Raw genomic sequence first — 17,175 nt, 5'->3', positions numbered from 1 at the left:
TTAATATAACAGCTTGAACTCATGCTAAACAAACGGTCAGAATTGTGTGTTTATCATCTTTAGATGAGAATTTCACGCAGCATGTTGTAAATATTGCACCTTTAACAGAAACACAACAAATTTTCAATGCAATTGATTGTGAATCACAACTGAGCTTGCAAGTCCCACCCCACTGTGCTCTGATTTGCAGGAAAGCTCATCGATATAATTTATAGAAGGATTCTCTAAGCTCTGTGGTTGTTTTCACTGTCTGTTAGCATTTGTCGGTATAGTTCCGGTTGCAGGCTGGTTTGGATTCTTGTACAGCAGCAGAGTCAGGGTTTTCCCACCAATACTGTGTCTACGATGGGTTCACAGAAACACTGTTTTTTCACATTTTTGCTTTATGCACCTTCTTCCTTTTCCTTCAGATTGTATCTCTCTGTTTTGGTGGTGTTTGTTTTGAGAACCTGGTAAGTGCCTGGTCAAAAAAAATGTTGCAATTGCGCCTGACAAAGGGAGCTCGCTTTTTTTTTGCTTAGTACACTGCTTGCACATCAATTCAATCTTATAAATGTATGCAGCAGTGTCCTTGAAAGCTGTTTCAGGATAACTGCTGTAAAATATTCAGGATACATTATGTATTTTTCCTCAACATGTAAGTTAAGCTAAAACAGCAATGGTTGTGTGTTCTACAATGTTTATTTATTTAAATTCTCAAAATGTGCTGCTAATTTACCTAGTATAACATGCTGTAATGCATATTTATACAATAACTGGGCTGTCATCTGTTAATTATCCTAACACGTTTTTTAACTTTTTGCTAATCTGATGGCTAAATACTACTATTATTTGGTCAATTCTGATCTTTATAAAGCAATCTGCTATAGAATTGGGACTTAATGTGATGTACAGGGTTGTTCATAAATTTAAACAGGACATTTGAATTGTTATAGAAATTAACTTCAAAATTGCTATGCTGAAATTATTTGGTGTATTGTTCTATTGCAGTGTTTTATTAAGGTGTATAAATTTTGCTTCAATGGATGACATTTACTCCTATTGTCATAATTGATATGTGTAAGAAACTGTTAACCTGTCCATTCTGAAGTTGTTTCAGGGATTCCTTGCTGTTGGATTACTAGAATTATAAATCTTTAACTTCTGGTCAAGAAGTCAAACAAGTTGTGATCTCAAAATATTGCTTACTTTGAATTATTTGCCAAGGAATTGTGAATGTTTGTTTGAATATGTTAAATAGTGCCTCACATCTGATGTGAACAGCCATCCTGAAAATTACATTTGAAAACATTATCAGTTCATACATACAAGTCTTGCAGTTGACAATTGCCACACTGTAGATGCCCTCCATCAAACCCTCCTGGTTTGTTAAAATTTTAAACCATCACCTTAAATGGCAGTAAGTTCATGTAAAGTTTTCTTACATTTTACCCTCTTAATGGACTGTTTGAATGTTTTCAAGCAATTAAAATTGCTCCTGACCACAGCTTACTATTTGGTGATATGGTTATATCAGATTTTTCACAACAGTGCCATTCTTTGACCCCAAGCAAAGCTTTTCTGGAGAAATTGTCCATATTCATCTCCTAACGTTGCTCATTTGTCACCTTGCCCCTGCTGGTATACTGTGCCCCAACCACCTCCCCCACCCACCCCACCCACCCCCCCCCCCCCACCCAAAACATTCATACTTCTCAAGACTTCACTTATTGTAATATTCTTTTGGTCAAACTCCATTCTCTTGTACTCAAGGCATCAGCATATTTAAAAATTTGCCTATATTCTCTCCTGCATCAAGATCTGCTTGCAGCTGAGCTGCTCTGGCTTAAGAACTCCCACCATCTCCAAGTTAAAATTTGTGCTGTTTCGTTCCTTTCATGATCGCATAATCCCTATTTCTTTCACCTTTCCTACTTCTGAATTTTCTCCCCATACTCTTTTGCTTTGACTCTAACCATTGGTGTATTTTAATCTTTGACCTTTTTTCCTTTGACAGGTTCACCTTAAGCTAACAAGGGAATTCCCTTTAGCTTCTCTGGAGCTGTCTTGGCTTTTTATTTAAAAAATAAGCATTTCATAAACTTCAATGAAAGTTCACTTGCCCCTCCTGTCTATTCTTGGTCTAGTGTTCACTGATTACAAATTGGTGAAGCATCTTGAAGTAGTTTTCAATGCTGGAGGAGATGGTAGCATAATGGCTATGTCACAAGACTAGAATCCAGTAACTCCAGGTTAATGCTCTGAGGTCATGGATTCAAGTCTCCACCATGATATAGTTAAACAGATTGCAGGTAGTTTCATGTGTAGCGAAAAGTTTGGGATGGCACAGTGGCTCAGTGGTTAGTATTGCTGCCTCACACTGCCATGGACTGAGGTTCGATTCCAGCCATAGGTAACTGTCTGTCTGTGTAAAGTTTGCACATTCTCCCCATGTCTGCATGAGTTTCCTCCGGGTGCTCTGGTTTCCTCCCACAATCCAAAGATATGCAGGTTAGGTAAATTGGCCATGCTAAGTTGCCCATATTGTTCAGGAATGTTTAGGTTAGCTGCATTGGTCAGGGGTAAATATAGGGAAGGGGAATGGATTTGGGTGGGTTACTCTTCGGAGGGTCAGGGTAGACTTGTTGGGCTGAAGGGCCTGTTTTCACACTATAAAGATTCTATGAATCTTGTGTGTTATACAAAAAAGTATAAATGGACCAACCTAGTTAGGTGTAAGTGTCTCACTTGGCAGTGAAACTGTAGTTGTAGACTGCAGGTTAGTGTCAAGTTGCCCATAAAATGGGAACAAAATGAGTGTAGAGGTTATTTCCCATAATATTGATAAGAGACATACACTAAATCAAATTGGGACTTGTGCCTCATTTTAATTTCATTTGGAAGCTGCCAGTGCTATTGTTGAGAGCTCACTAATTTTATTTGGGGGTGGGAGGAATAGTTGTATTGTGAATTGCTTGAGTCACAGTTCTCATTGTTTTACAGAATGAGAGCATCTCCTGGAAGCTGCAGCTCACCTTGCTCTGATTTGCAAATCTTCCTCATGGTTAGCCTTCAGCTCCTGTGTTCTCAAGGCAGTTAAATAATGCCACATGTTCCTTAAGTCCATTAGGGCAGCAAATTTAGCTACGGATGGGTCTATGACAGGCTGGAAGAGCCAGCTAGAGACTCCTGAGTGCAGCTGAGGATTCCTTTCTAAATCAGACTGGTGTGGCCTCTTTAGGCCTTGTGACACAGTGGGAAACACTCTGGTTTTCTACACTAGAAGTGAGGTTAGGATCTCCCTCCAGGGCATGCTGGGCAAGGAAGCATGCATCAGTCTGTACATCCTTCCAGCACACAAAAGGGTAGATATTCCTGGTTAACTATGTAATGGAAAGAATATGAGTCTCTGATAGAATGTGAGAGTCTTTGCCAGCTTAATTTCTAGCTTTGGGATGTATTGCTGCAGCGGGTTGGACTACCGAGGAAGGTGATTGGCTTAATAGCCAGTGTTTGATAGATTAGTACCTACAGCATGGGATCCGCCCCAGGGCATTCTGACTTAAGTGGATGTGGTACTTGCCTTCATCTGTCTCTGGAGAAGATCATGCACTTGGGTTGGGACTCTCTTTCGGATGAAGGTGTAATTTGTTTTTGGTTCTGCAAGCAATACTTAATTTCTCAATTGTTAGCAAGATTCTTTAAGAAGATTTGTAGCGCAGGTTGAGGTTTTTGATGAAGGTTTGCTCACTGAGCTTGAAGGTTCATTTCCTGACATTTCATCACCCTATTAGGTAACATCTGCAGTGGGCCTCAGGCGAAGCACTGCTGAAAATTTTTGCTTTCTATTTATATGTTTGGGTTTCTTTGGGCTGGTGATGTCATTTCCTGTGGTGATGTCATTTCCTGTGGTGAAGTCACTTTCTGTTCCTTTTCTCAAGGGGTGGTAGATGGGTCTAACTCGATGTGTTTGTGATAGAAAACCCAAAAAAAAACCCAAATGTATAAATAGAAAGCAGGAATTTTCAGCAGTACTTCTCCATTATATTGTTATGTTTTTTATACTGCAGTAGCCACCTCCTGCCAGTCCAATCTCCATCCTGACTGGTTAACCGAAGTGCTAGGAGAAAGTGAGGACTTCAGATGCTGGAGATCAGATATGAAAGTGTGGTGCTGGAAAAGCACATCCAGTCAGGCAGCATCCAAGGAGCAGGAGAATCGACATTTCAGGCATTAGCCTGATGAAGGGCTTATGCCTGAGACTCGATTCTCTTGCTTCTCAGATGCTGCCTGACCTGCTGTGCTTTTCCAGCGCCACACTCATGGTTAATGAAGTGTCACAGGTACTTTAGTATGAATGAAAAATGTTTTGTACAATGAAGCTAAAGCTATTTTCATAGCTTCATAAGAGTTAGTATTTTGATTGAATAGTGGAGTGCCACTTTCCCCAAACTTGATTATTTATCCATTAAAGAATCTATTGTTGTAATGGAGGCAAGTATCAAGTGTTTCGTCAATCATTTTATTTCCCCTAGCCTTTCCAGGTCTGGCTTTATTAAGAAAATTCCAGATCAATCAGCTGTTTAGTTGGTTTGTTTTGATCCCAATAGAGACTGGTCCCTTCAAAATAAATTTAAACTTCCCGTGACAGACTAAAAGAATTACACAAGATATAAATTTAAGACTTGAGAGCAACTTTACCTAATCACATTCTTGTGGGCAGCCTTTTATTTTAAACTAAACAAGAAATTCACTTTTTGGTTAGACATCTGAAGTCGCATGTTCCAGTTGTGCTTGACATTCATGTGGTTGGTTCATTCTCCAAGAATCAGTCAGTGATTGTTAGCTTCCAAGGATTCACTACTCTGCTTCCAATTCCAACTTTAAATCTCCAAACTGACTTCCATGTCAAAGGTTTTCCTAGAGATTTCTTCCTTTTGCCAAAGCTAAGCTAATCATCCAGTCTCACTTAGGTCTTCAGCTTTATGAATTGTAATTGTATTTGAAGTATCTATTGAAAAGAATCTTCTATGTATTTCATGATTTAAATCTTGATCCCATTAAAAGAAAACTAACATTGGCATCCAGGATAGCTAATTCGTTCAGAACTCCTTGAATTTGTAAATCAAAATAAACTTGCAGCTCACTCCATGTAACAATGACATGTGGAAGCCATAAAGTACTGATGCTACTTGGTAGCGCTTGGGGGTCATGCAAACAAACTTCTCCTGAAACTGCAAGCATTTTTCAATTGGGGACATGGACAGAGTACCTTTGTTTTCAATTTCTATAAAAAAGCCATTTGAGTAGCTTGCTAGGTTGCCAGTTTCATACCCCTTATCTGCTTTTTATGAGCTCTTGTATCCACCCTGAAAGTTGTAAACTGGATAAGACCTTCAATCTGGTACAAATGAGATTTGTTTTAATTCAATGAGTTAATGCCTTGACTGAGTTTGATTTTCCAGTAAGAAAGAGTCACACCAACCCATTTTCCCCCATTAATGAAATGGGTTTTGGTGCTTTATTATCAATAGGGGTAGAATTTGGTGTCTCCAGAGTTGACAGATGCTCTTGTCACAATCCAGAGATGTGAACATCTTGCACCACCTCTCCAATAAATCAGTCTAGGCCTCACTGTTCCCACAGAAACAAAGCTACCCAGGATTGTCAAATTGGTTGAAAGGTCATCACTTTTTTTAAGATTAAGTTCAATAATCTCAGAACATACTAACTTGGACACTTTTTTTGTATTTGTAATGTGTCTGGCACTTTACTGTCATGGTGAACAAGGAAATAATTTAGCATTCCATTGAAACAATGGCAAGAGACTAATTTGAGACATTATGAAATTGTCAGCTCACTGTGCTCAACAGCCTGAAAAGATAATTTTCTTTCTGCTTCTCTGCGTAAGAAACCAGTTCAACTAAACCAAGGAGTTAGGATGGTGAATAATATTGTTGAACTTACCTACTTTCACTCCAGCAAGCTACCAGCTATAGCATAAATTTTTGTTGCCTTGAACAAGAAACATTTCAACAGACTGCAGCTGTACACACTGATCACCAAATATAAATTTGCTAGTTACTAAATGTTTGGTTGCAAGGTAATTGAGTTCAGAACAACTGCCTTCGAATTGAAAATGGATGGATGAAATGCAAAAATAATTGTCGTTAGATGTTGTCTTTGGTACATTGCTACCCAAAGTATTATGATTGTCTCCAATTTTTTTTACTATTCAACAAATTCAACTCATCCATTGACTATTTACACAAGTTGGTTGACCGGACATGATAGCACAGCAATATAAGTGAGTGCAAGTTGTATAATTCAGTGTTTTATTTGGATAAGATTTTCTTTTTATATACTCAGTGTCTGGGATGTACAGTACTCTTCACTACAGTAGGAAGGAGCAGCTCATGCATTTATTCTGCCTTGGGCCATTTACAAAGCCTCAGGGCATTTCAGGTTCAATCTCTGATTGAGCTTTGCGTGAACACAAGGCAGGAAACCAAGAGCACGGCTTCTGGCCTTGGAGCTTTCTCTCTGCTGCAGAGCTGGAGAACATTTTTTTTAACACTTGCTTATGGAATCTCCATCCTGTCTCTTGGAGATCTTCATTTATCCTCTATGTAGGATTGCATAGCGATCAATATTGAGGCAAAATGCTGAGTGCAATGACTCAATTTTTCATCGAAGATGAGTGTTGCTATCGGTTATTGCAAATTAAGTTGCCTTACTGGTACCCTTTCAGAGTGCAGTGGAATAGAGTACACTGATGTGGGTCTGGAGTTGCATAGAGGACAGACCAGATAGGAATGATATGTTTCCTTCCCCAAAGGACATGAATGAACCAGTGGGCTTTTATGACAATTGACAGTGGTTATATTATATTAGATTAGATTAGATTCCCTACAATGTGGAAACAGGCCCATCGGCCCAACCAGTCCACATCGACCCTCCGAAGAGTAACCCACCCAGACCCATTTCCCTCTGACTAATTGACCTAACACTATGGTGAAATTTAGCATGGCCAATTCACCTGACTTGGACATCTTTGGATTGTGGGAGGAAACCGGAGCACCCTGAGGAAACTCACGCATACACAGGGAGAATGTGCAAACTCCACACAGGGAGAATGTGCAAACTCCACATTGACAGTCGCCCGAGGCTGGAATTGAACCTGGGACCCTGGTGCTGTGAGACAACAGTGCTAACCACTGTGCCACCCCAACTATGTCCCACAATATCCATTTGGGGCTCTGCATTACTCGTCCAGTGACATTACTATTGCACTACTGGCTCCTCTACTTAAAAGATAACAGGTCCAACAATCATACTTTGATAAATTTGAATCTTCCAAATTCCTTGCCACATTCATCCTTACTCAAGTTGAGGTCACACAAAGCTTTGCTGCTTGTTTCTAAACCAGTTTCTGCTCACTTATCACTGCTTGCTGACTTGCTTTAGGCTCTGAGTAGATATCGTCTTGAGTTTTAAAATTCTCATCCTTGTTTTTCAACACTTGTTCAAGAATTAAAATCAGATGCTGTAATTTAGCTAACCTCTGGAACACCCTCACTAGAACTTTCTTGCCCTCCCCTTAATATACTCCTTGAAGCCTACCTTTTTGCCTGAAATTTTGATTAACTGACCTACTATCATCTTATGGCTTGGTGTCATGCTTTAATGCCAAATTACATCAAGAGCCTTTTTTTTTTGATTGCATTGAAGATCCCTTACAAAATTGTTGTTGTGCTTGATGCAGGTGCAGGCCCAATTCCATGTTTTTAATTGCGTGTGGGGATGCAGTGGGAGCAGTGTCCGGAGATAATAGCTTACTGTTCCTGCTTGCTATTCTCTGTCTGGAAATGATCATTCCACGCACAATGAATGAAATCTATTTTATTTTCATGTGGTGATAACCATGAAATATCCTAACACCCTGAAGATGACTGATGTTGCACACAGTGTTGAAAGCCAGACAGTTGAAGTTTCCATCTCCAGCTGCTTGTCTCTGACCAGTCTGGGCTTTCTTGCGAAGGGGAAGAGTCACCAACCATTGTTAAAACTGAAACCAGCTCCAAAAGATTGAGAAGTGATTTGGTGCAATAAACTGGGGTGAGAAGTTGCAGGAGTAGCTATAAGAAGCGATCCAGTCTGCATTACTGCTACTCTTGTGTTTTGTGCTCACATGACCACTCTAACTTGCTTAAAATCAGATTGGCTCCTGCTGTTGACAACTCTAAGTTATACTAGAGAGAGATTCTCCCCCACCCCCAATAGAACAAGCAAAATACTGAGTATTGTTTCTGGATATCTCTTGCATAGTTCTATTTTGCTCTTGCAATTTCAAGTACCACTTTTGTTGTCTCTGCCTACGTACTGAATTTTAAGCGTGTTTTGGCATCCATATTTCAAAGACCGTTTGTATCCCTCTGCAGATATTTCCTTATTGACCAGGTTTCTGAGGTATACAGGAAAGTACATTTTTTAAAAAAAGATAGTATCTGATTAGATCTTTTTTTAAAAATGTGAATTTTCTTGAGATGCCCTTTTTTAAAGATTTTTTCTAAATATTTTTAAGATTGCTTCAAGGCCCGACATTCTAACCTCTGCATCATATGTGCCATCTTCTCTTATCCCTACATGAAAACAATCTATCTATACTTTTTCAGCATTGTACCATCCATTTTAATTGCTACTCTTGTGTATTCCTTCTAATTGTCATTGATTTTGGTCATACTCATCCATATTTTGTCTACTAATTCTGCAAATGCGGTCATCAATGCACTGCAGTTTCATTCTTGCCTTCAATTGTTGCCATTGAAGTATCAAAATTCTATATTCTTGTTATGCAGATTTATTAATTTTTGTCAACAGTCCACCTCCTTATCATAGTTCTCACTTGACTTGAAACATTTGATTTCTTTTACTCTGAGCCTTGCTATTTGGTCCAAATATGTCCTAGATAAATCTCCTTCTTACACTGTCAGTAATGCATCTTTTAACTTTCTGGTGGTAAACATGATCAAACATATTCATAATCTGTGAAACATATACAAATCTTCTCTGTTTTTTACTGCAAGATAAGATTACTCTTGGGTTAATTTTGTCTGCTATTTCTCCTGGTCAAATCCAGATTGATTTCTGCTCCTAAACATCTGTTTCTCTCTTCTGATTTTCAAAATCACTTGAGCTCATTAAGCTTGGTTCTAAACTGCTTGTTCTCTACAGATTTTGGTTTCTTGGGCAACTTTTAATGAATGCCTTAAGTCACTCGGCACATCTGTTTGTTTTTGCTTCATAAATTAAAAGAACAAAAAAAATTGCTGGAGAAGCCCAGCAGATTTGGCAGCATCTGTCAGGAGAAAACAGAGTTCATGTTTCTGGTCCAGTGACCTTTTTCACTGTACTCTTTTTGGGTATGTGACAATAAAGCTAATTCATTTATTTATTCTTTAGTTCTGAGGGTGTGTCCTTTTTGGTTTTCCTTGGATTAGTTCAGTCTTCTGGATTGCAGTAGTTTGCTATAGTATACCTGACCAGGAAACTCCTACTCTTTCCAATGGACCTGATGGCTGTTGGTAAGGAATGGCAGACTAGCCACCAACCTGTTTGGCCATCTCATAAAAGACCTTCCGTAGCCAACAAGTCCTGCCGTGTGACTTCAAACCAGAGAAAGGGAGGCTACAACTTGTACAGGAACTTGTACTTGGAATGAATCCAATGGTATACCCTTTATCACAAAATTGTTAATTCTGTCTTTATTCCTAAAGGATTCTTGAATGTTTTCTTGTTGTTTCATGACTGAGAGTAAAGTACCAAAGGAATTATTTGGTACAATACAAAACGAGTGTGTACTGATGAGAAGCTAGAGTTGACAAGTAAGAGAAACTAGCTTTGTGTTAAATTCATTTTCAAAACTCTCCATCTGCTTTGAACGAGAGGGGGTCTATTAGTGCCCACTTCACACACAGCAGTGACAAGATGAGGTATTTAGCTGGTGTTGGGAGAGGGCCTTGCCAAGTGTTCATCCTGGCAGGTTTCTTGGTGTGCATCAGGACACTCATCATCGATGGATTCCAGGCTTTTTGGAGGACAACTGAACGTTATGAATGGACTGGGGGCATTCTGGCGAAGTTCACCGATGAAACGTAGTTAGGCAGATAGGCAGGTAGTTCTGAGGAGGTGGAAAGGCTGCAGAAAGATTTAGACCATTTAGGAGAGTGGTCCAAGAACTGGCTGATGAAATTCAATATGAGCAAATGTGAGGTCTTGCACTTTGGGGGAAAAAAGAATACAGGCATGGACTATTTCTTAAATGGTGAGAAAATTCATAAAGCCAAAGTACAAAGGGATCTGGGAGCACTAGTCCAGGATTCTCTAAAGGTTGACTTGCAGGTTGAATCTGTGGTTAAGAAAGCAAATGTAATGTTGTCATTTGTCTCAGGAGGGTTGGAATATAAAAGCGGTGACGTGCTGCTGAGACTTTAAAAAGCTCTGGTTAGGCCCCATTAAGAATACTGTGTACAGTTTTGGGCCCCACACCTCAGGAAGGACATACTGGCACTGGAGCGTGTCCAGCGGAGATTCACACTGATGATCCCTGGAATGGTCGGCCTAAGATACAATGAACGGCTGAGGTTCCTGGGATTGCATTCATTGGAGTTTAGAAGGTTGAGAGGAGATCGAATAGAAACTTACAAGATAATGCATGGCTTAGAAAGGGTGGACACTGGGAATTTGTTTCTGTCAGGTCGGGATACTAAGACCTGTGGGCACAGCCTTACAATTAGTGGGGGTCAGTTTAAAAACGAAATGAGGAGACATTTCTTCATCCCCAGAGTGGTGGGCCTGTGGAATTCATTGCCACGGAGCACAGTGGAGACTGGGACGTTAAATGTCTTCAAGGCAGAGATTGATAAATTCTTAATCTCTCAAGGAATTAGATTACTCACTGACAGTGTGGAAACAGGCCCTTCGGCCCAACAAGTCCACACCGCCCCGCCGAAGCGTAACCCACCCATACCCCTACATCTACATCTACCCCTTACCTAACACTACGGGCAATTTAGCATGGCCAATTCACCCTGACCTGCACATCTTTGGACTGTGGGAGGAAACCGGAGCACCCGGAGGAAACCCGCGCAGACACGGGGAGAATGGGAGAATTAAGGGATATGGGAGAGTGCGGGTAGGTGGCATTGAAATGTCCATCAGCCCTGATTGAATGGCGAATGGCCTTACTTCCACTCCTGTATCTTATGGTCTTATTATGTGCCATGTGCTGCCTTTCACCTCTTCATCACCAGTCCCTGTCAGCATGGTACCGGCTGAGACCCTCTAGTGTATCATTGACCCAGCACTGGATGCTATACATGCTGAAGAGCCTCTGATTTGGAATCATAGAATCCAAACAGTGTGGAAACAGGCCATTCCACATTGACTGTCCGAAGAGTAACCCACCCAGACTCTGTCCCCTCCCCTGTTAGTCTGCAATTATCCCTGAATAATGCACCTAACCTACACATCTCTGAACACTGTGGGCAACTTAGCATGGCCAATTCATCTAACTTGCACATCTTTGGATTGTGGGAGGAAACTGGAGCAGCCGGAGGAAACCCACACAGACATGGGGAGAATGTGCAAACTCCACACTGGCAATTGCCTGAGGCTGGAATCGAACCAGGGTCCCTGGTGCTGTGAGGCAGCAATGCCAACCACTGAGTCACCGTACTGCCCTGAATAGTTGGCAGCTGTGAGGTAGGATTTTTATTTCCCCCCCCCCCAACCTGAGGGGTGATAATAAACCTCCCAAATGGTTCTACAGTGAAGTCTTTCTCCTCTTCATTCCTCCCCCATAAAATGTGTACACGAGATCAACAATAAACACTTGTTTTCTACAGGGACTGCTACCTCCTCTTGTGGTTTATCCCTCGAGGATTATGGAGGACTTTGGACATAACAGCATTTTGAGTTACTATTGCCGTTGCTGTTGAGAATGAGTGAGAAAGAGACCTTCAATCAGGCACTTTGAACTTTTTCCATTTGTCAGCTGCTATAAATTAGAAGTTGAGGAAAGTCAGGCCCTGAGTGGGGATGGAGGAGACAACCTCTATGTCTGGGGGCACCCAAAAAGAAATTGGCCATTTGTTTGGTGTGGAAGATGCCCTTGACTCGGTCTCCAGGAGAAACTCCTCAAGGCTGAGTGTACAGTTCCTCAGGGCATTCAGAGTGGCTCTAGGGCATGACTGACTATGCTTGGATCCTGGGGGCATGTTTAACAACCAGGGGTAGATTCTCATGTGGCATGAGCTCAACTAAATATGGGTTCTCTGCCTTAAACTGGCACCTGGCCTTCCTCAGCATGGTCGATGAAGTCCTCAATATCCTCCCACTTTGGTACTGTGCTGGACCACGTGATCTACTCAAGAATTCTACTAAGTCCTGGTTGGGCCATCAAATGTGGCTGCCCATTGCGATCTGAACCAACTTTGTCACAGCAATGTCACACCTACTTGCGGAACGTTTCAGAGAACACCTCTGGGACACCTGGACCAACCAACCCAACCACCCCGTGGCTCAACACTTCAACTCCCCCTCCCACTCCACCGAGGACATGCAGGTCCTTGGACTCCTCCATCACCAGACCATAGCAACACGACGGCTGAAGGAAGAGCGCCTCATCTTCAGTCTAGGAACCCTCCAACCACAAAGGATGAACTCCGATTTCTCCAGTTTCCTCATTTCCCCTCCCCCTCACAAATCTTATCGAGTTCTTTGAGGTGACAAGGCAGGTCGACGCAGGTTGAGCAGTGGATGTGATGTATATGGACTTCAGGTAGGCAGTTGATAAGGTTTCCCATGGTAGGCTCATTTGTAAAGTCAGGAGGTTTGGGATACGGGGGGATTTGGCTATCTGGATTCAGAATTGGTTTACTGACAGAAGGCAGAGAGTAGTTGTAGATGGAAAGTATTCTGCCAAGTTCTGGTCCCCATCAGGAATGGTGACTGTCATTAATGAGACACCCACTTAAGAAACATCATCTCTGCCAATCACTAGTAACCATCCTAATGTTTCAGTAACCCTCATGGAAAGCTGAAATGAAATGCTGTAGAAACAGTAGGCCTGGAACCATCCATACAGAGTATTAATATTAGGTGAGTCAGAGTATTGTACAACATAGAAGCAGACCCTTCAGCCCAACTAGCCCATGTCAACCACATTCCCAAACTAAACTATTCTGTCTTGCCTGCGTTTGGCCCATATCCCTCGGCCTTTCCTAATTGTGAACTTATCCGAACATCTTTTTAAATGTTGTAACTGCATCCATCACTTCCTCTGGCAGTTCATTCCATATGAACCACTTATTTTTTTTGAAAAACAAGGTCAACCCTCATGTCCTTTTTTTTAAAAACCTTTCTCCTCAGCTTAAAAACATGCCCTTTAGTTTTGAACTCCCAACTCTTTGTCAGAACAGGAATATGCTGTTTGCTGACTTCCTGGTCACGAGTTGAATTTGTTGGGGATCCTGTTAGTTATCCCTGTCGCATCACCTCCTGCAATGGGGAATTTTCAAACCACGGTAGCACTACCTGCTTTAAAACCACAACATAGCAATATTAGTTGTCATTCTACATGTCCCAAAGGCATTTTACTCATACGTGATGAGTAAGAAAATGATCAGGGAGAGGTAGGGCTGGTCAGCGATAGCGTAGGGAACTTGTACGTGGAATCTGAGCAGATAGGGGAAGCCCTAAATAAGGTTTTTGCTTCGGTTTTCACTAAGGAAAGGGACCTTGTTGTGAATGAGAACTTTGAGGAGCTGGGATACAGGCTTGACCAGATCAAGATTGATGAAGTGATGTGCTGGAAATTTTGGCAAACATTAAGATTGATAAGTCCCCAGGACCTGACCATATTTATCCTAGGCAGCTCCAAGAAGGAAGAAAAGAGATTGCTAAGCCGCTGGCGAGGATATTTGCTCTCTCACTCTCCAGGGTGTTGTACCAGAGAATTGGAAGGAGGCGAATGTTGTTCCTCTTTTCAAGAAGGGTAATAGGTAAAGAATTCTGAAGGATAGGACTTATGACTATTTGGAAAAGCATAGCGTGATTATAGGCAGTTAGCATGGCTTTGTGAGGGGCAGGTCATGCCTCACAAATCTTATCGGGTTCTTTGAGGTAACAAGGCAGGTCGACGCAGGTTGAGCAGTGGATGTGATGTATATGGACTTCAGCTAGGCAGTTGATAAGGTTTCCCATGGTAGGCTCATTTGTAAAGTCAGGAGGTTTGGGATACAGGGAGATTTGGCTATCTGGATTCAGAATTGGTTTACTGACAGAAGGCAGAGAGTAGTTGTAGATGGAAAGTATTCTGCCTGGAGGCCAGTGTTGAGTGGTGTCCCGCAGGGCTCTGTTCTTGAGCCTCTGCTCTTTGTAGTTTTATAAATTACTTGGATGAGGAGGTTGAGGGATGAGTTAGTAAATTTGTGGATGACACAAAGGTTGGAGGTGTCGTTGATAGTATAGAGGGCTGCTGCAGCATGACATAGACAGGATGCAGAGCTGGGCTGAGAAATGGCAGATGGAGTTCAACCTGGATAAATGCGAAGTGATTCATTTTGGAAGGTCGAACTCAAATGCTGAAATAGGATTAAAGACAGGATTCTTGGCAGTGTGGATGAACAGAGGGAATCTTAGTATTCAAGTCCATAGGTTCAGCAAAGTTGCCACCCAAGTGGATAGGGTTGTTAAGAAAGCATATGGTGTTTTGGCTTTCATTAACAGGGGGATTGAGTTTAAGAGCTGCGAGGTTTGGCTACAGCTCTACAGGTCCCTGGTGAGACCACACTTGGAATATTTTGCCAAATTCTGGTTGCCTTACTATAGGAAAGACACAGAGGCTTTGGAGGGGGTGCAAAGAACGTTTACCAGGATGCTGCCTGGACTGGAGAACTTGAATCATGAAGAGAGACTGACTAAGCTCGAACTTTTCTCTCTGGAGAGAAGGAAGAAGAGAGGTGACCTGATCGAGATATACAAGGTAATGAGAGGCATGGATAGAGTCAATAGCCAGAGACTTTTCTCCACTGGCATGAGGGGTCATAGTTTTAAGATAGTAGGAGAAAGGTTCTTTTTGCAGAGAATTGTGAATGCGTTGCCAACGGTGGTGGTGGAAGCAGAGTCATTAGGGACATTTAAGCGACTGCTGGACATGCGCATGGATAGCAGTGAATTGAAGGGTGCGTAGGTTAGGTTATTTTACATTAGGATTAATTCTCGGCACAACATCGTGGGCCAAAGGGCCTGTTCTTTACTGTACTTTTCTATATTGTATGTACATTGCGTAAAAAATGCTGCTGTTTTAAAACCGAAATACTATGTTTTAAAAATAGCTACAAAGCATGGTGCTGAGGCGTAATGATACCAAATGACACAACTGGGGCTTGGCTTGCAGCGCACCCAATTAAGATGATCTCGTCACCTGGAAGTAGCTATTCATTAAAAGTTGTTGCTGTTCACTCTTGTGTTAATGTCTTTGCCAAGTTGTTTTGAGGCTGTTGTACTGCTTTGCTAAACATGGCTGTATATATATCCCCAGGTCAAACAGCATCCGAGGAGTAGGAGAATCAATGATTCGGGCATGAACCCTCCATCAGGCACCACAACCTCGACTCTGATCTCCAGCACGTGCAGTCCTCACTTTCTCCTGTATAAGTATCCCAAAGAGATGACTAAACCAGGCCTTGGGTCATGTGGATAGCTAAATGATGGATGTGGTACTTGTTTTTAGACTTCATCGGCATTGTTGCTCATTTGCTTTGAGGAGGATGGGTGCCAGGCCTGCTTCAAGCAATTTTTAAGATGCTGTGTCCACCAGAAAACTATTTCTAAATGTAAATACTTCTATGGAATTCTTTGGACTTGTGGAACATGGTCATGAACCAACATTTTGTTGAATTGCTTTTGAGAAGGTGGTAGTGAGCCACTTGAATGACTATGTGCTTGAATGACATAGTCTTTAATGACTATGTGCTTTCCATATTATTAGGGAGGAAATATTCTGGCTTAAGAACTGAAAGAATGGTAGTAATTTCCAAGTCAAGATGGTAAATGGCTTAGAGGGAAACTTCCAGATGATGGTGGTATTGCCATGTATATGGTGCCACCACCTTTCTGGATGAAAGAGGCAGCACCTTCCAAACCCACAACCAAAGGAGCCTTGGCAAATTTCTGCAATGTTTTTTGTAAATGCTAGTAGCAGTAGAGTGTACATGGAGTGATGGTGGAGGAAGTGGATGGCACCACAAACGGACAAGAGGTTGCTTTGTCCTGGACTGTGTCAAGCTTCTTGAGTGGTGTTGGAGCTGCACTCATCCAGGCAAGTGGGAGTATTCTATCACACTCTTGACTTGTATCTTGTAGATAATGGGCAGGCTTTGGGAGTCAGAAGGTGAGTTAAACTCTGCAGCATTGCTAGCTTCTGACCTGCTCTTGTAGGTACAGTATTTATGGTAAGTCCAGTGAAGTTTCTGGTCAATAATAGCCCCCAAGATGTTGATAATCAGCGATTCAGTGGTAACTGAGTTCCTGTGGTGGGGTTGTACACTTTTTTCTCTCTCTCTAAAGACCTCGATCTCTCACAGAACCTGAAGGTTGTGCAAACCAGTGACAATATCCAAGTTGTTCCCTCCACCAAATTCGAATAAGGCTTTTATTACTTTGTCCTTGAATGTCTCTAGTGACTCCCATTTTTAAATTACTACAGTCAGGTTGACTTCTATTTTTGGCATACCAAGTCGCCTGTCTGTAATTCCTGGAAATATGAGGCTGTCTGCATGAGGTGTGAAGTTTAGAATCTGTTTGAAGTCAAGGGATGGTGATTAGCTGGTCATTCCTTAGCATTTGTGGCGTGAATGCAACTTGACAGTTGTCAACTCAACACACAAATAGAAGTTGCTGGAAAAACTCAGCAGGTCTGGCAGCAACTGTGCAGAGAAATCAGAGTTAACATTTGTGAATCCAGTGTCTGAGGACTGGGTGATGGTCACTCCTACCAGTACAATCATGGACAGATGCATCTACACCGGATAGATTGGTAAAGATGAGGTCCTGTTGTTAATTTCCCTCACCAACGGCTGCAGACCAGCCGAATACCTTTGTCCCTAAATCCTATTTTTTATATTGCTCCTC

At 41.7% G+C, this 17,175-nt stretch overlaps 1 protein-coding gene across 2 annotated transcripts in view; it reads left to right on the top strand.

Annotated features, from left to right (window-relative positions):
- Positions 1-299: 299 nt before the first annotated feature.
- Positions 300-17,175, top strand: part of gabrg1 (gamma-aminobutyric acid type A receptor subunit gamma1) — a 154,761-nt gene continuing 137,885 nt past the window's right edge. For both annotated transcript variants that reach the window (XM_072568441.1, XM_072568433.1), the window contains exon 1: positions 300-452. In XM_072568441.1, coding sequence (XP_072424542.1) covers positions 346-452 — 107 coding nt within the window. In that variant the 5' untranslated portion in view covers positions 300-345. The remainder of the gene's footprint in view (positions 453-17,175) is intronic.

Source organism: Chiloscyllium punctatum, chromosome 1, assembly GCF_047496795.1.
Source record: "Chiloscyllium punctatum isolate Juve2018m chromosome 1, sChiPun1.3, whole genome shotgun sequence".
Taxonomy (NCBI): domain Eukaryota; kingdom Metazoa; phylum Chordata; class Chondrichthyes; order Orectolobiformes; family Hemiscylliidae; genus Chiloscyllium; species Chiloscyllium punctatum.
The sequence above is the reverse complement of the archived record's forward strand: the minus strand, read 5'-3'. Positions and strand labels throughout refer to the sequence as shown.